This window comes from Astyanax mexicanus, chromosome 15 (genome assembly GCF_023375975.1).
Source record: "Astyanax mexicanus isolate ESR-SI-001 chromosome 15, AstMex3_surface, whole genome shotgun sequence".
Lineage (NCBI taxonomy): Eukaryota > Metazoa > Chordata > Actinopteri > Characiformes > Acestrorhamphidae > Astyanax > Astyanax mexicanus.
Window position 1 is genome coordinate 32627666 of NC_064422.1, and position 20274 is coordinate 32647939.

Consider the following 20274-nt stretch of genomic DNA (forward strand, 5'->3'; position numbering starts at 1 on the left):
GTTAGTGCTGCTATAACGTGATTGTAGATTAGTTTGAGATTTATGAAATCACAACAGCTAGCTAAGAGCTAATTGAGAGTTATTTGAGATAAGCAGGATAATGTTAGAAAGTGTTCATATTGTTAGAAGTACTGATTAATAATCACTGCTTGTACACACTTACTGTGGCACGGACTCTTGGTGAATGATCACCTTCGATGCTCTGGGACTGAAAGAAGGATGGACGGTCTATGGTTACTATGTTATCTTTTTATAGTTAGATTTATAGTAGCAGAAAGCCAGTTCTTAATGTGTAAAGTGAGTGACTGGCTCATCACACTACATAACAGACAATGTGACCGTCTCTATGGCCAGCAGAGGGAGCTGTCGCCCTGCTGTGTGATGTACACAGACGCAGCACAGGCAGATCCAGGTACAGCACAGTAGGTTTAATATGAGAGACAACACAAAGCAGCAGTCATTAAAAAAACATACATACATGTCCCTCTCATACAAACATACACATGTGACAGTGACTGGTACACATCGAACAATGTACACATAATATATGTACAATACATGATATTATACAGTACATTAGTATAACTGATGGAAACACATACATAGACACACAAAAACAGACATACATGCATGCACACGCACACACACATATACACACACGCATAAGCAGAAAAGCATACACAGGCCATGTCCAGGCCTGCTCAAAGCCTGACCATACCAAAGTGTTCTCCGGGAGCAGCGATGTGTTTAATATTCTGGCAGCTGTGATGGTGCAATGATAAGAGCAGTAACTACAGGGGTAGGATGGCAGGGGAAGGGCTATTGAAAGGGCAAGGTTAAGTGGATGTGTGGGTCTGTAAGATGTGGATGGGGCAGGCATGGGCTGGGCCAGGATGAGTGGGCTTTATGGGGCCCTATGAGGCCGAGGCCCACTTACACGCAGGTCCGGTAAAGGGGAACGCACTCGTCTGGACAGCAAAAGCTGTTGACAGAGGGGACTATTACTGTACTGCATCATCTACTACCACAACTACAACAGGAAGAAGAATAAATCATACTTAATATAACTATAATGTAACAAGCTTTAATCTTTAGTCTCTGCCACATATGCCTTTTCTGTTCTCACTTGTGTTAATTTGCCATCAATTACCAATCTACCCATATGATATACATTACTGTTACATACACCACTATTCAAAGATTAGAAATTATTGGTCAAAAGTTAGGCATTAATGTTTTAATGACATATAACCAATTCAGTTACAAATAAATCTTTCTGAAAACCATTAGAAAAAAGCAAAAAGGGTTTTGTGTAGTACTGAAAAGGTTTAGTTGACTAGTTTTGTTTTAAAAAAGTCCTTAGCACATGCCTCCTCTGACACATGTGAAGTCAGCCTCCGCCTTTTCAAACCGCTGCTAATGCAGCATTGCCGAGTAGCATCACAGTGCGCTCGGAGGAAAGTGCAGCGACTCTGTTCTGTTCCACATCACCCTTTGGAGTGATGAGGGGAAAGAGCATCATCCAGAGAGAACAAGTAGTTAATGTAGCTGATGGCAAGCTACATGAACAGGATTCGAACCGGCAATCTCCCGATAATAGTGGCAGCCCCTTAAACATCAATTTTAACTCCATAAACCATTAAACTCTGTATAAGCCCATGCTTTATTATTTTATTAATTATTAATATTTAGCCCTGTGGGACTCCACAAAGTTTGACAGTTATATACTAGTTTTGCGTTAAGACTAATAACTGAATTATTAACCTAGTGTTTAAGGGGTAGAAACTACCCAAATCAAAAATAAATGTGTAGTTTTACTGTAGAATTATGAACTGTATTGTACATTACTGTCATCAAATGTATGTGTGTTACTAATGCCTTTCGTCTTGAAAAAATATATATAACACAATACTTTATTCTAATCACATTAATCTATCTCAGGAAAGAATTTACTGTAATTTTACAGTAATGTATTTTAACAGTACTATTTTATTTTTATTTAATTATTAATAAATGTTCTTGTTATACTGACATTATTACTTTTTGCTCCCCTAAAATAAACAAATTGCTATTTCTGTAACAGTTGATGATTGAATGATTAAAACATGCTGCTTTCCTTTCCAGGCTTTCCAGGGCAATTTCCTCAGTGTTGTCAAAGAACAAAACTATTAAAGTGAATTTTCCCCACCGTAGACCCCAAACTAGATCTAGAGCAGCACAGTATGAGCATGCATTGGCCAGGATAGTTATAAGTAGTTTTAGTGTTACCTCTCCAGGGCTGTGTCTGCCCTGTCTGTCCAGGGTAGAGAAGGTGGAGTGGAGAGACTCGTAGGAAATCATGTCTGGACGCTCTATGTCATAAATGGCCTTGACCCTGGGGATGGCTGCTAGGTCCCTGTAATCAATGATTTCATTGTCTACTTTTGCCTGGAGGGAGGAGAAGTGGAAGACACAGAAGGATGGGGAGGGGGGGGGTTGAGGGAGAGGGATCACAAAGATGGAGAGACACAGGGAAAGAGAATGGAGAGGGAGGAGGAAGGTCAAGCTAGGGGTCAAACAGATCCACATCACATCCAAACAGAATTACAGCACTTCACGTGGGTCACCAAAGAGGATAAAGACACTGAATGTGTGATGTGTATTACTGTGTGTTTGTCTTGATTATGAATGCAATGCACATATGCAGAAGATTACAGCTTCATATGAGGCTATCGTCCATAACCTTTCAGCTGTGAGACCTACTTCTAATAAACGTAAGATGTATAGATGTAGAGATTTTTACAAGTATGTATGGATGTGTATGTATGTATGATCAAATATGCAGAAGAAGGATGGACATCCACAACTCAAGGCAAATATAACTGGATACTGTTTGCAGTGGAATAAGACAAAATGGAAATGATTCTGCAGCATCAGCCTCAATATCCATTTGGGACTGAGCAGTGACTGGCTTCGATGGGTTCAGGAAGTGACACTGGGCGCCGGCGGGTGGGACTCACATAGATGGTGTGACCCGGAGAGCCAGGGATGCTGGAACCAGGCCGGGAACAGATACTCTCCGATGAAGACCTTGTGGGCTGCGGGAGAAAAATATACTGTATTAGTGACCAACTCAACACACTGTCATATATACACACACACTCACCCTTAAAGGAATACTCCAGACTTAACCTGTCCATCTGATATCTGTCACATCTGTGGTGTACAGTTCATTACCAATGAGTACAGTGACATGCCAGAAGTCATGGGATAGCAGTATGTAAACTGATTATGAAGTTTAAGGGGGAGTTTGTATATGAGGATGAACATGGACCAGCATGTTTATTTCAAAATGACATTATTTAATAAAGTTTAAGTGAGGTTTGATAGTAGGTGCCATATGGAGAAGCCATTATGTTTCTGAAGTCGTGCAGGTATTTAACATTTAAATATATATTATAGAAAGCCTTAATTAATTAATTAATTCAAATGCACATATGTGCAGCTTTTTAGCTTTCTCGACAAAAGTCATGAGCCACACAACTAGTTCCTGTCCCATGACATAAATCATACAGAGAACAGCTGTTGTATCAATAACATTTACAATAATAACATAAATTGGGCAGCTGCTGAATTACCATTATATAAAAAAACATTTTTGCTTGTTTTTTTTGGTAAAACACTGATTCAATATAAAAAATAGGCTGCTTTGCAAGAGATACATCAAGTATTCCAGATGGAATTGTTCATAGTAATAAGTTACTAATGTTGCATGGGTGGAGTTTTCACTGCTGCCAGCCTGATCATGCACAGATACCAGAAAGCTTCAGGGGAAAGTTAAAGATTTCCCCTGCTGCTCTATTCTTCGTAAGCCGAATTAGTGTTAATGTGAACTGTAAATCACCAAGCATTTTTCTTTTAAAATGTGACATATGTCCTAGTTAAACAGAAAACAACAAATTCAGTCGGGAAACAATTAGAAGCAGGACATAATTGTATCCATTGAGATTTGATTAGGCCGCTAAAAGTAAGTGTTTTTGCACAATGACAGAATGTAATGGGAGGAGATACGATGATATTATTGGTTAATATACTGTATTATTTATTGTTTATTTATATATATATATTTTGTTTAGAAATATGAAAGGGCAAGTCACTACACTTCCACAAAGATTGCAGGGATTTTCTTTTTGACATAACATGGTAAAAAAAAAAATTAGATTTTAGGTATTTTAGAAGAGGTGGCAAACTGAGCCTGAATTTCTCAACTCAAAGAACTTCAGTAAGAAGACTTAATCATACAGGAATTTGCTAATTGGCTCCTAAATTTGCTTCCTCGTTGTATCTCAAGACCCAGGGTCTCTAAACTATATTTCTAGTTCAGAAAATTGCAGAAAAACATTTCTCTTTTACATGCCTTCGTTTGACATTTTTTAGTCTGTCTTAGTTAGTCTGTTCTGCTTTGCACATTTAAAAATGATAAATCCAAAAAATTCCTACTCCTGCATTGTATATTTAGCTAACAGGTTCTGGTTTGCAAGATAGCCTACTAACTTGATAACTTCTTGGAAGTCAGGGTGGGAACCAGACAACCAGACATATTCAAGGGCAGCAACTTTCCTACACATATTTCAAGACTCTTTTCCTAGTCCTGGTTTAGCAACGCAGCAAATGAAAAAAGAAACCCTAACTGTTCTATCAGGTCTGAACCAGCACAGAATGGTACTGTTACCTTAGAAACCATTAAGCCGTGAAAAGAGTCATAGCCATAGTCAAACATTTCAAACATTTATTCATCCCAAAATAGCTGCCCAGCTGTTTTTATTAAACGTGAGCTATGATTGAGCACGCTTTCTGTGTTTGGTTGATAACATGTACAGGGAATCATGGCAAAATGATTGTCTGTGGTAAGTGACTGTATGAATGAAATATGGAAAATAGAGATTAGGTTCAAAGACTCTGGAGTATTCTTTTAATCTTGAAAGAAAGGATGTCCCGAGTTAACACCCACGCCAAGATAATAATAGCAGTGCCAACAGCCTTTCAATTTCAAATTTTCAGAGCAATTACATATCAAAACATTCCCCAGCCGCCTCTAGCCATCCATACTCCACAGCCCATGCAGCATGGCCCTTCATATACGGCTCAGAATGTCACAGTTTCTGAATGGCTACTTGAGGACTTACAGCGCTCTCTGGGAGTAATTTAGTGGGGACTGGGATAATTTATATGTGGTCAGCATCTGCGGTTGAGTGTGTGGAGTGAGCTCATATCTGAGTCCAGTTAATGCAATGAGTCACAGTGGTTTGACTTACATCAAGGCAGAGGGGGCCACAGCCACATGTCTGTGGTGGCTAATAGCGTAATCTCTGTGTCTCAATTCGGGCATTATGCACTATATTCTATCATATCAATATCATATAACTTTAAACTCTATCATGATGCCTGAAAACATTGGCATAGGAATCGGCCATATCAGAAATAGGTGAAATCATTTTAAATTATTTTACATTATTTTAAATATTAGGTGATAACTGATCAGTTTTTTTTTCGTCATATGTATATTTGCCATATATATATAGAAGTCAGACATTGCAGGCATAATTTTTTTTAACAACAGTAAATGTAATGGAGTAACATGTTTAGGTTGTAAAGTCACCTTTGGTTGGATTTAACTAATAATAAACAGAAAAAAAAATGTTTTTAGTCACTCTACGGTGGGCTTTGATTCATTTTAGCAAATGTGTCACCCCAATGTCAAACCAGCTCCTACACCTTTGCCTGAAAAGCATTTACGTGAACAATGCCAGCTTTAAAAAGGAAAATAATTAAATAGTTTAATTAGTTCAGGCTCTTTTGAAGAAATATGGCTTCTTCCACTTATGCAATGTATGGCTGCTTGTGGCCGGCGTGTCACAGTGTAACTTTCATTCCACACTTTATTTTAAGACTATTCTAGTACGCTAACAGCACCCTGCTGCTACTAAAAGTGGCTAGTACTCAATTTAAGACATTGAAAATAACGTATAAGCTTCTATGAGGGCAAAAAACTGCACCCTCTATTGTGCAGGAGCTGCGTAAAACATGCCACACACTCTGCTGCCAGTAGCAGAATACACTACCTGCCTTTCTGATTGGTGCAGTGAGGTTAGAGGGAGGAAGGCGCTGTGGACGGAGGAAGAGGGGTCACACCAGATCACACATCAAACACTCGAACACAGACCTCTGTGTGATCCACCTCAGCTCTACAAACCATATGCTGGTAGAGCTACCTCTGTCCATCATTATCAAACATCACAAAAGCTTCCTCTGCTCTTTTCTGTGCATGCATTTTATGTTTTATAACTGAAAGCTATTGAATGACAGATGGGATGGTTATTTATTATATGACACATGAATGTTACATTTCATTAAATCTTTGCTCCTGTAGTTATAAAAACTACATGTATGTAATTTAATATAGTACAACTAGCCTAGCATAGTGGACAGCAAGCTTACACTCTTTACATGGTGAAAAGATGTGGTAATCAGAATATTTGAGATTATCAACATCAGTACTCAAGTATTGATTTATAAGTGCATCATTCAGTGTTTGTGTTATGAAGTCTATGTAGGTAGCCCATGAAATGTTGTTGCACAGACAATTGTCAATAATCCAATCCTGTTTTAAATCATTATCTAAAAATCTTTATTTGAAGGCTGACTACATAGAGACTCCAATACACATGCAAAAAAACACTGAATAACATATTTATAAAATATATAAATATATATTTAAATATTTCTGAAAAACTTATGTCCCTAATCTCAAAATGACATTTTATTATTCATATTAGTTCTTTTCAGTATGTTTCATAAAGTAAATTACATTGTATTGATATACACGTATGTAAACTAAAAGTATGAGCATCATTTCTATTTATAATGCTTTTATAAAGGCCTTACAGCAAAGTAAAGGCCTAGTTTAAAACTCCATATTTCAGTTTCAATTTAAAATATGTCAGACATATTGTTCCATATTCACATAAGTTGTAACACAAAAAAACTATTTTCAATCTATTTACTTTCTTTTGAAGCAGAAAAATGTTTAAAAAGTAATCTCCTATGTTTTAATAAGTGCAATTATAGTGTTGTATCATTGTGGTTTAGGGAGGTTTTATTAAAGAGACCAGATTGCACAAAAAAAAATTCTGCTCTTAACTTGGCCCCTGACAAGTAATGCTCTACTATGTATGTGCATCTACACAAATCAATCTACTCTGTTTTAGTGTTTAAAGGCAATGTGACACATCACTGAAAAATATCAGGGAATGAAGTTATTTTAAATATTATTAATATGGGCCTGTCCACTTTTTTTTACTATTTAAAGGTTCTCTCAGGATAGAAATCTGTGGTGTAGAAAAGACACTTGAGTGTGTTTGGAGTGTTTGTGCCCGTGTACTGCTGTTTATTGCAAAAACATAAGTGAACTTCAATGTGCTGAAAGAACACACTGCAGCTTGTTTGTCTTGCTTTCAGGTGAAGCAGGACAGTGGGGTTAGCTGAAAGCAGTGCAGAGCGAGGGAGCAACAGGGGACTGCAAACCTGCGGCCTGCCTGCGGACCACCGAGAGCCGCCACTGCCCTGGCTCTTACACTGAGACGAACAATGAGACTGGGGGAAAAAGATATCAAGGGGGCTAGGCTTTCTCCCCAGACGCTGTGATGCTGCCTACAGAAGAGAAGCAGAACAGAGAGGACACACTAACACACACTGACACACACTGACACATACACACACTTTCCACCCCCTCAGGCTGAGCACCTGGCTCTGAGAGCCAGCCTCATCAACTCAAGCGCAAACTTCAGGAGAGAGGCCACAAATGGCTTTTGGAGAAGTTTGGAGAAAAGTGTGTGTCATCTGCTTTATGGGAGTAAAATGTGAGGTGAAAGAAAGTGAAAGAGGAGGTCAGAGGTCAGGAGACAGAGTGTGCGGTGTGTATGAGGTGTGTGCGTGTAAAAGGATGACTAGAGAAGCTGATACTTACCCTGTGCTTTTCGTCTACTCTGGCATTGCCCTTACAGTCTGGATGCCACACTGTAGAGCCTGAAGAAATAAAAGGAGGATTGGAGGTTAAATAAGAATAGAAATGTTTATACTACTGCAAATACATTATTTTGCATTGTTTTACACTATCTGTGCACATGTTTGTGGACACAATTTCCAAAAAACACTTTAACTTCAAGAAGCTGCATGCTTTTATTAGTAAAGGTGTCCACAAACATTTGGGTGATATATATATATATATATATATATATATATATATATATATATATATATATATATATATATATATATATATATACACAAACAAATAATAAACTGTAATTTTCTAGTATTAAGAAAAACAAGTCATCTGTTGTACAATTTAGGAGACATTCTACAGTCTAATTTTATGTTCTTATAATTTATTTGTCATTTCAGACCTGTACAAAAGGTGTTATTTTTAACGGTAATGTAAGTATCTAAGCATGCATGAGGAAATCGAGAACATCTTCAGGGACACATTAACAGTTTAAAAGAGACAGGTGGTTCTTGTTAGTGGAGTATCAGCTGCTTCACCTACCTTGCAGGTACATCTCCTCCCCCTCCGTGAACATCTGGTTGCACCGGCTGCATCGTGCACAGCTGGGGTGGTAGTGCTTATCTCCTGCCTGCAGGTCCACAAGGGGCAAAGGTCAGTAAATAAAAAACATAAAACACAAAAAACAGAAACATTTGTAGGTATGCTGCAGATAAAGAGATTATAATCTGCAGCAAAATACAAGTACCAATAAAACACTGTAATCTATAAATATATATTTTACTTTATAAAACAAGAGCCTGTGGCCGAAATTACAGGAGCTGCCTTATTTGAGCTGTCTCTGTGTGTGTGTGTGTGTGGTTGTCCTCAGTGAATGGGCCTCTGTCTAAGGCTGCACAGTCACTGATTGCACAGCAAACCCTGCAGGATCACTTTACACTAGCACAGGAAACTTTATGACCTCTCAATCAAATCTTTACAAAGGACCAGAAAAATGCTATCACACACAAACCCACAAACACACAATGAATTCATGCATACAGGGTGGTGAGAATACCACACATTAATGTTGTCATTTCCATTTTAAACCATGGTTACTTTTCTATATAACATAATCAGTCTGCTTTTCATTTGATGAGAAAATGCCATGACAAATGGACCAATAAAAAGCTTTAAAAAAAGACATTAATTTCTAGTTCCAAAAGTTCTAAAAAGTCTATAAAAAGAATGTATTTTCATACAGCTATAACCCAGCCTTCTTAGCTTCTAGAACTATAAACACACAGTTTATGTTACTATAATTTTAATTCTGATATGTGCTGATTGTGCTTCATTCAAAATAACTCAAAAATCCCTCAAACACTCCTGATAACCACAATGGTGGGAATATGTAAATTAGTTGTTTTTTGTGACATCATCACAGAAGCAATACATTCAAAAGGGATTGTTTTTAAAAAGTTTGTTTCAGCATATGTGCTAAATGGCATGTCGGGTAAACTTTATGCTTTGAAACTTTAACAATGCCTACATAGTACGTTTCTTTTTAAAAATACAAGGAAATTTTAGAACAGGTGTCGGCAATAGGCGGCTCGCAGGCCAGATGTGCAAGCATGAAACATCTGGCCCCTGAGGTTGTTTGAACTATAATAAATGATAACGAAAAGATAAATAAATAATATGCTTCTTTGGGGAGCTTTTGTTTACATCTCCCCTGTCTCTCGCTGTCGCGCTCGGCGTGACTTTAGCTTCCACCCATTCTTTTTCCTTATAAGGACGTTTTTTTTTTTCCCGGCGGTGTCCCAATTCACTAAACTGGACCACGACCTTGACGAAACAGGTTCGATCCTGCGTGAGGAGCAGTGTGTTTATTTATTTAATTTTTCCTTTCCGCTTGGGTTTACCTGCTTTGAATTCAACTGTTCTGCAATTGGGTTTAACAACCCTCTCGGTTGAAAAGCTTTTAGTCTGTAGCACTCCATCCCATTACACTTTATTTTCCAAAACAATATTTTTTTGTCCTGCCACGTAATGGCTTGGAAAATATCTGGCCCGTGGTATTTGCCGACCCCTGTTTTAAAGATATATGTATTACATATATATACATATATATCTTAAATATAAATCTCTTACCCCAAAACTAAGATTATACAGTTTTTAAACACACTTGTAATAAAAAGTACAATCAGGGTTCATCAGATGTCTAAAGGTTTGTCACACATTCATCTCAATTACAAACAAGGTTCTTCATGGAACCAAAAGCAATTCTTCTATGGCATCCTCTTAAAGAATCAGTTGAGACCCCGCTATTTTTAACAAACAATCACACCAGCATACTGAACATTTCTCTGACGATAAGAATCTAAGAATCACAGTGAGGAATTCTGCAGCTCTGCTTTGGTCGCTGTTGGGTGTAAAGAGCTCTGAAGGATGTAAAGAAGAAAAGAAAAAAAAAGCTGCAAATCTGGAAGTGGTTTAGTCTGCTCCAGTGAGAGCATTCAGAATTCTGAGGTGACATCTTTACTAACACTGTGCAATCTAACGGGTCAAGGTGTTGTTTAGTGTCTGTGTGTGTATGTGTGTGTGTTTGATTGAATGTATGTATGAGTGTGTGTGTGTGTGTTTTACATCAAGTGCCCATTGGGCAGTGCTGATGGTACACAGCTGTAAGTCATCTGCAGTGCTGTCTCGTCATCCCGCTGTTTTGAATTAGCTCTGGGAATGCTGATGAGCTCCTGCAGCTTCAAATACTCTCTCTCTCTCTCTCTCTCTCTCTCTCTCTCTCTCTCTGTCTCTCTCTCGCTCTTTCTCTTTCTTTCTCTCTCTCTTTCTCTTTCTCTCTCGGCTCCTCCAAAATACATTATTGCCTGTTCTCCATCAACAGTTTTCCATACACACATTCCTTCTCAGCCTAAATTCATCTTTGTTTTTCTGCCATTTTTATTAAAGCACATTTTATTCATCTTTTATGTACATTCATTTTTTTCAATTTAAAGGCTATTTTGTAAAAGGTATTATTTTGGAGATGTTTTTAGTTTGGACAGTGGTGATATGCACTTACATAAATATGTAGCTATTTTTTAAAGAAGATTTGCAGTAGAGTCAGAATCATTTTGGCAATTCTTAATTTTTGCCCTGAAAATGTACAAGAAAATGAAAAAGATTAATCAAAACAATATTCTGCGATTAATTACGATTAATCACATTTGCTATTCTGCTTAAGGAGCAGCAGCTGTGATTGTGTGTGTGTAAGAGAGAGAGAGATAAGGAGAGACCAGAAGAGAGAAGAGAGTAAAACAGTGGTAGAGAGTGGGATTTAATCTATATTTCAGCATAAATATAAATATAAAGTAACCTAGCTACCTCTAAACCCCACAATGTGAGCACTGTGTTTACATCACTAAATAAGACATCTGCAAACTCAGTTACATGATTAATTTGCAGTAAAAAAAGCGTAAAAGTTAACGTTAATTAATAAAAAAAAAACCAAACATAAACAAACACACGAAAACAGACCAAAATGCACACTCTTATTTATTAGCCATTCACTTTCATTCTCCTTTATTCTGAAACACATGTGCCCCTCCTTTTCTTCAGTACACACTTTGTTTTCATTTGAAAATTAAGCGGTGGGTATATAGAAGAATTGTGCATTACTTCATCCCTAAAAGAATGCAGAGAGAATCTAGACAGACTGACACACACACATACATACACACACACACACACACACACACACACAGCACCACACACGAGCAGTTGATGGTGTTTTAATTGTGATTATGCCGGGGGAATCACCTCCAGCTTGCTGGACTTTATCCCATCATCCTCCTCTGTGCTGAACTATGAGGCAATGCCGCAGAAACGCATGATTTCACACAGATGTGACCCCATCCCTCTACTGACCCGCCCTGCCATGGCAACGGGCCCATATAACACTCTTCCTGTAAACAAACGCCACTGGGCAACAGTGAACATAGTTTCTAGTGTTCCTCTGACGGGACACCAGCGAGTGCTCCGTATTGCATCATATGAACGCGAGCGTATCTCAGGAGAGCTCTGAGGAAACACACAAGTCTGACTGGTGAGTTCAGGAAGAGAAAGAGAGAGAAAGAGAAAGGGGGAAACGCCAGCTCCAGATGGAAGGGTGTGGATGGTGGAAACGGAGCCAGAGAGAGGGACTGAGAGGGGCAAGAACGAAAAGACGAGGGGAATGATGACTGCAAGTGGGAGAAGAAAAGAACAGCAGAGAGCAAAACAAGGCCCTTAGAAACAGGACAAACACGATGAAAGAGGTGTCAATGGCAACAGTCTAGCTGTATCTTTAGGGTAATTACTGTGTGTGTGTCCCTGTGTTTGTGTGTGTGTGTGTGTGTTTAAGCTTAAACTTTTTTATTGCATATATAGTAAATTGCAATATTGATTTAACACTGGTGAATTCACTCTTTTCTGTATTTGCTTACACATATAAAAAACATTTGGTGGATATTGATATTAATTTTTTTTACTTAAAATATGTTCTCAAGCATATTGAACATACTGTCACCTGTTACAGACCAGCTGCTTACAGTCCAGCTTATACTAGTGCCCGCTACTAATTGGTGACATTTTGCTATTTTGTGTTATCACTATTAACTACTAATTATTCTTTCATTATTCTTACCACTTCTATTACAAGTACATCAGTAAAGACATACCGGCGTAATTCAATGAAAACGGTTTGGCAGATGATAACCGTGATCCAATTTTAATAGATATAAAATAACATTTAAAATAACGTTTCTACCCTCAGTGAAAGCTGTGTCAAGAGTTGAATCACCACCTGCCAAAGGATTTTCATTTATGTGTCTTTGGTTGTTTAACAAATGAGAAGCTACTCACTGCATCGGTTAGGGTTAAATAACTTGCTGCCAGCTGAAACATATTAATCACCCATGCAGTAATTATCCAATGGGAGGCTCTTACTTACTTATTTGCTTAATTTAATCCAGGTGTGACCTTTTTTGGCCAGGAAGTATGAAACACCTGTACACCTAAGCAATCATGTAGCCAAGTGTAGAGCAAAATATCATGCAGATATAATCAATTAGCTTCAGGTTATTCACATTAACAGTCACATATTTATATGAACAGAATAGGAACAAAATGTGATCGAAATGATTTTGACCTGGGGAATTTCTACTGGTGCCAGACAGTCAGGTTTCAGTTCATTAGAGAAGAAGAGCTGAAAGAAGTGCTACAATAGGTCAGATAACCATTTTATGCTTTTTTATTGAGCAGAAAAACATCTCAGAATGCATGAGTCAACCGTGAGGAAGATTTGTTCCACCTCTGTCAGACACGAACAGAAAGCTGAGGCTGCAACCAGCACAGGCTCACCAACACTGGACAGATCTGAATTAAAAAAAAAATAATAATAATAATAATGATAATAATAATCCATGGACTCAACCTGGCTTGGTGGTGTAATGGTGTTAGGAGTATTTTGATATGCTTTGATATGCTTATGAGTATGTTCATATCAATTAACCATTTCTGGAATGCCACAGTGAAATCCATGGCTTTTTTTTAGCATTTTCAAATGGTCAATAAATAAATAAACACAAAACAGTTCAACTGTTTTAAGGACGTATTTGGGTTCAGTTCAAAGCCTCAAGTCTTATTAAAGCTCTAACCTCTGTGCTTACTCTGCCAAGCTCAAACAGACAACTCCACACTCTGTACAGCAAACAGAACAAGAAGTGCACAAAAGGAGCAGACACCAGCATATTAGCTTCTGAGAAACTGAGTTCTATTATGGTGGACTGAAAAGACTAACACTGAGAACATGTTCTGCAAACCCTGCTGGAGATAAATACACACAGCAGACTGAGGAGACACACAGCCCTGTAACCCTCTATCAACTAGCCTTCTAGTTCAGAGGATCCACATTCTACAATGAGCTTAACCATTATGGGTTCTCACAAGGGGTTCTTTGTAGTAAGTTCTGTATACAGAAAAGAACAGAAAAGCCATTTATTCAAAACACACATAATAGAAGTCACTGGGCAGTCACTGGACAGCTGTTCTCAGTCTGTTTTTTAGTACACCTGTTCACTGGCGTCAAGTCATTGAGTTTTCTCTATGTTCAATTAGGTTTCAATAACTTAAAGCCATGTACCACCGCTTGGTGATCACAAAATATCAGACTATAAACTTATATTAAACCACTTCACTCACTTCCCCGCATTCTCTGATAAGGCACAAAGACTATGTGCTCAACAGGGCCATCCACTTTTGTCTTGGAAGGAATGATATATATGTGTATATCTACAGTGACGTATATAGAAGGGTCTGCTTTAAATCTCCTGTGGTCACATTGATAAAATTCCACTGGTGTTCTCACACCATATGTGGAGGAAAAAAGCCATATGAACAACACTGTACTGTATCTGCCTCTAAATGTTTTGCGTTATCTATTTTAATTATAATTTAGCATTAGCATTTAGCATTTTTTTAAGGTAAAATCTTTTTTTATTCATACAAATCTTTCTTGCAAATATTTCTTGCCTTTATTTCTTTTTCTTTATGCTATTTTTATATTTATTTCGATTTATGTAAAGCACATTGAATTGTGAGTCATTTAATAAGACCCTACAAAAAAAAGGTTAAAAAGGACTCTTTTTATATATATTTTTTATATATAAACATTTGGGCATTTGATCTCCATTTTAACAATATTTAACGAGAAATAATATATACTATAAACATATCAATACCAGTGACATGAATAAATAATATTGTGTCCCACAAAAAATATATATATATAAAAAAAGAATAAATATATTGTTTGAATACATGGACTATTCTAGCCAAATGTTGCCATTAACGATCTATGACATACTCCTTGTAAACATATGATGCTATGTATTAAGGAAATGGAATTGTCCTATTTCTCTGACACCCACTATCAGGCCTCAACTTATGTCACCTTAATTCACATTGCCTTGCAATAAGCATGCTGGCCAGTGATCAATTTTGCATACAAGATTGAACATTTCACTTATACAAGTGTGTTCCCAAGCTGAACATGATTAGATAGGATTCTGAAGGAGCCTGTCTTATATAATCTCAGACATTTAGTTTGGTTTGCTCTTGATTGTTCTCAATCAAGTGTCCATATTATTATGGCGAGACCAAAAGATCTCTGAGACAGTCAGAAAGAATTCTGAGTCCGGGAAGGTATTTAAAAAGATCTCAGAACGATTTAAAATCATCAGTTCCACCGTTTGAATAGTCCTTTCCAAGTGAAACAACTGCCAACACTGGCAGATCAGGCCGTTTTAACAAATTCAGCCCAATAGCAGACCACAAAATAATTTCCAACAATCCTAAAATGTCATCACGGGACCTCCAGGAAATCCCTTACCACAGCTGATGTCAAAGTACAGCATCTATCCATCTATCAAAAAGAGACTACAATGTTTTCAAGGATTTCCATGGGTAAACTTGCCTTGCCTTCTCTATTTTCTGGAAGGGTTTGTGTAAGATTTTTGAACACAAGAATGTGTATGCAAAGTGTATTGCAAAGCTTAGAACAACACTATACTATAACTATAACTGTTTTAAAATGGCTTAGACTATTCTCATCTGTGTTTTCCTTAATTGTTAATTTTGGTTTTATTTTAACTTCATCTTTGATCTTTTCCTTTCTTTTTATTGCACTTTTATTATAATTAAAGAGGCCTGACCTTGCCTCCACTACATGGATTCCTATCAGATGTAAGAATACAAGAATGTGTGTAAAGTGTTTTTGCAAACCACAGGACAGTCTGCATGTCTGGCTGCATAAAAATTAAGTCATTACTTAATACTTAATATGACTTACTAAAGCTATTCACTAATAATATTCAAACCCAGGGACAAAATATGCAGTGGTTACAAGGATTCTGCAAAAACACACTGACCACTAAGGCCCCATCCAGCCACATCAAGCTGAGAGCTACACACTCAGAGGAGCTGGCCCAAATTTTGAATTCCCCAGCATCCCCACACACACACACACACACAAAATTCACTCTGGCTGATGGATGTCTGGAACACTCAGACAATAGTATATAAGTATAGTATAGTATAACAACACATACCAGCAGATCCAGTAAAACGTCTCATGCACTGTTAAAAACTGGTAGAATAAAGTGTGATCTGGCGCTCTTACCTTAGGCAGGCGGCTTGTGTGAACTCCCAGCCTTGCGGTTTACTTTAAACACTACTTTCACACTTCCTGTTTTATGTTTCACAAACTCTATATCCACTCAGGTCTGCAAGTCCGTCAATCTGTCTCAGGACTTTTTCCTGAGAACTCTCTTACTCTCCATCCATCCCCCCCTCCCCTTCCTGCTCCCTCATGTCTTCTGGCCTATCAGAAGGCCCCAGCCCCAGAGTCTGTTCTGTCTACAGTGGTAGGGTGGGACATTGGCATGTGGCCAGAAGCTCTGCTGCCTGTTCTGCTCTGTTCTTTTCTCTGAGGGCCAGCGCTGAGGTCGTGAGAGCTCAGAATGCTTCAAAAAGGGCAGTGCAGCTATGTCAAGCTGGGTGCTGGATGATGATCATAACATCAGTGCATGTGTTGTGCTTGTGTGCTCTGCGTGCGTTTGTCTGTGTGTGTGTGCGTTGGGTGCATATTTGTGCGTGTATGAGACCAACAAGGCTCACTCACAAGACATCCAGCTGCAGATAATTAGTACCAGTGCAATCAGAGAAAATAGCAGTGTAAAGGAAAACACAGACACCCCAGTACACCAAACACAACAAGATCTGATGCTCCTCAGAGTGTTTAGTGGACGGAAGACCAAAGGACAGTGACCGGCAGAGCACTTACCTCCAGAACTTTCCCTGTTATAAACTGTTGACAGGCTTCACACTGCACACCAAAGTGGATCTGGTAGTCCCTCTCACAGTATGGAGCTCCATCCCTGAGAAAGAGAATACATTATTAATATATTGTTTAATATATTGTCTGTGATCAGACACCAGGAATCCTGATAAATGTTACTCTGAGAACTAAATTAACATTAAACCAATTAAATGAAACATGGATTTTTCTAATGAACAAAATAAGTGTTTGTCCTCCACAATCCCGGGACCTAAACCCAACTGAGATGGTAATCTGGAGTGGGTTGGAGCTTCACAGTGTGAAGGAAAAGCAGCAACTATTGTTCAGCACCTCCAGAAACTCCTTTAAGACACTAAGAAAACTATTCCAGGTGACTCTCCCTCATGAAAACACTTTATTTACAAAGAGTGTGCAGATCTGTCCTCAAAGATGAATATGACTAATAAATCTAAAGTATTTAGTTTAACACTTTTTGTTTCAAAATAAATCCTTATGTTCCTGTAGAGCTTTAATGGCTTCAATATTAAATTTACAATGTAAAAAAAATAAAAAAAATAAAAAAATAAAAAACATTGAATGAGAAGAATTGTGTCTACATTTTTGACTGATACTGTATATCCAGTTACACTATTAATAAAACATAATAATTTAATTTAATTTAAGTAGCGCACAACTCTACCGCTTCAGTCCACATGATCATTTTATTTCAGATGCTGGTTCTGCCCTTTTTAGCTTGGCCAGAAATGCATGTATAAAGCATGTACGATATATGATAGAATTGGTATATTGGTCCTCAGCTCAAGCTAAGTAACCATCACTAAAAAAAAAGAAACTTGTAAGCTGAGGTGGTAGAATAATATTACATGATTTTACACAAACATGAACTAAGTTACATAGTGAGCAAGTGTGTCAAGTATTTATTACACTGTATTTCTGCATACAGTTCTAGAAGTTACTCTGATAGTTACTGTGTTTTCAGCTGTATTTGGACACCTTTTCAGAATAGTCTCTTTTTTGCTTACTTCATCTGAGATTTGGAGAATAAGATGAGAATAGAGCATATGAGCAGTGCTTGATCAGAGTGTAGGAACTGAAGAATAATTACACATGCATACTCACAAACTCACACACACAGATTTCAGATTTCAGACTTACTTGCTGATGTACTCGCCACTCAGCACTTTGCCACAGGCCTTGCACTTGAAGCAGCCGAGATGCCACTGTCTGTCCAACGCTAGCAGAGCCTGTCCATTCTTTATATCCCGGCCACAGCCTGCACAGTCTGCACAGAAAACACACACAGAGCTTAATTTCAATTAAAAAAGATAATACACTTTACTGAAATGATAAAAATAATGAAAAAAATTGTACAAGTGGTCATCCAGACACATTTAAACACATAAATATTAATACACTCTCAAAGATCCATTCTAGCCACTAGGGGGAGATGTAACATCACTCAAACGTAGCCAGGGGGAGCACACTCAGTGACTCACTATTTCACACTGAGTTTCACAGCAGCAGCTTCAAATACGATAAAACCTATTTATCTGCTGCTGGAAAAACTCTGCCTGGAAATGTGTCATTACGTTCATTGGTGAATCATCATTAATGTTCCTGCCTCAGAGATGCCTGACTAAGCCTCTTCTTGGTTCTAGCCGTGGTCGGTTTTCTAAAGAGCAAGCATTAGCATCTTTCTGTGAAGAACGCAGCCTTCTCCATGAGGAATAAGGAGGAATTAAGTGTGCATGCTTAATGTGTGTAAAGGTCTGTCTCTAAAAATAGCTCAGGATTGTCATTCTGTATTTACATCTCTTGGCTGAGTTCCCAAAAGCTTTTAAAAAAGAGTGCTGAGACACACACACACATCTACACACATGCATAAAGATTGATGGGGCAGTGGATAAAGTAGAGCAAAGTAAAGGTGTCGTATCCCTCTAACATATGATTTAAACCGACTCTACTTTGCCCTTTCTCACTCTGACAAACACACACACACACACACTAACGGGAAAAAAAAAACGTTTAACTACAAAACAGCAGAAATTTTTTTTTAGCATTTCCACTGGTCTACTCATAATGACATTTTTATACAATATAAAGAACAGCTGCCAGATTCCAATTACCAGTATGACATAAAGCAAAAATGGCAGAAATGGAGATACAAGGTTTCTGTATTACCCACAACTCAAATCTCCACCAATCCCAAGATGCCAGTCTGGGGAAGGTGACTGCCAGCACATGCTTTCTCTAAGACACCATAACACCTGTATACACCTATGTAAGTTCTGAAGTGTTATCTTTCAAACCAAAAGCATGGGACATTTAATTTATGAAGACGTGTGAGCATTTTAACATTCATGTGTGTACGGGGAATCATAAAGGACATTATCACTCGCAGTTGAGAGCATAGTGGGTGGTAATGATTGTGATCAGCGGCGTGTGGCTAGAATTATCCATGTGAATCAACAAGCAACTCTGGAAAACAATTGCACGAACATTTAATGCTAAGACATGCAGATAAGTTAAAAAGCAGCATTCTTTAGAATCCATGGGAAACGGCAGAAGTCATGTGGACATGATACTATCCCCTGTTTCATGACATATGGCATGCCAGTGTATATGCTTGAGTCCCACCCACTCAGAGAGAGTGTGAGTTGAATTCGGTCTTTTTTGTTACAATACATTATTATGTTTGTTACAATGTAATGTTATATATTTGTATATATATTAAATGTGTAAACTAGGCACAAGCATGTCTAAGTAATATTTCATGTGTTTTATAAGAACAATATGTAATTAATTAATCTAATAAACTGTAATAATTTATTAGCAATATTTTTTCCTATTTTATCTTTACTATTAAGTCTTTCTTAATGATGTGTAGCATTTGTACTTAACATTATTGAAAAACTGTATGCAACCTTTTGAAAGCTAGTCTATATATATAACAGACACAAAGACACAGTGAGGAAGAGAGGAAGAAAGAGAGAAAGAGAGAGAATATCAACTTTCAAGGAGACCCGTGTTCTCCTCCTCTCATAAGGCATATCAAAGGCTCTGCACTCTCAGAACTGTGTGTTTTAGAAGTCTATTAATAAGGCTATAAAGGCTATAAAATCTGTGCAGAGTTTGCAAAATCCACCAAGCCTATAGCAGTCAGGCAATTTATATTCACTGCCTTCTTATCAGGACTGAAGAATTTCATCAGTGACCAATCACTCTCCACCTGAATGACAAATTATTAGCCAAGCGTGACACAAAGAATCATTCACTAGTGCACTTCCAAAGCTAGGTGTGTGTGTGTGTGAGGGACTGGACACGGTGAAGTTCACTGTGTTCTGAAGCACTTTCTATTATC

At 37.8% G+C, this 20274-nt stretch overlaps 1 protein-coding gene across 22 annotated transcripts in view; it reads right to left on the reverse strand.

Moving 5' to 3' along the window:
- Window positions 1–20274, reverse strand: part of ablim1b (actin binding LIM protein 1b) — a 94142-nt gene that overhangs the window by 8482 nt on the left and 65386 nt on the right. For 12 of the 22 annotated variants that reach the window (XM_049464601.1, XM_049464590.1, XM_049464603.1 and 9 more), the window contains exons 5-12: window positions 18069–18195; window positions 16899–16992; window positions 8585–8672; window positions 8006–8064; window positions 7564–7689; window positions 3000–3077; window positions 2269–2427; window positions 164–208 (exon numbers count right to left, since the gene is read on the reverse strand). In XM_049464601.1, coding sequence (XP_049320558.1) covers window positions 164–208; window positions 2269–2427; window positions 3000–3077; window positions 7564–7689; window positions 8006–8064; window positions 8585–8672; window positions 16899–16992; window positions 18069–18195 — 776 coding nt within the window. The remainder of the gene's footprint in view (window positions 1–163; window positions 209–2268; window positions 2428–2999; window positions 3078–7563; window positions 7690–8005; window positions 8065–8584; window positions 8673–16898; window positions 16993–18068; window positions 18196–20274) is intronic. The other 10 variants (XM_049464606.1, XM_049464602.1, XM_049464593.1 and 7 more) reach the window with 3 other exon arrangements.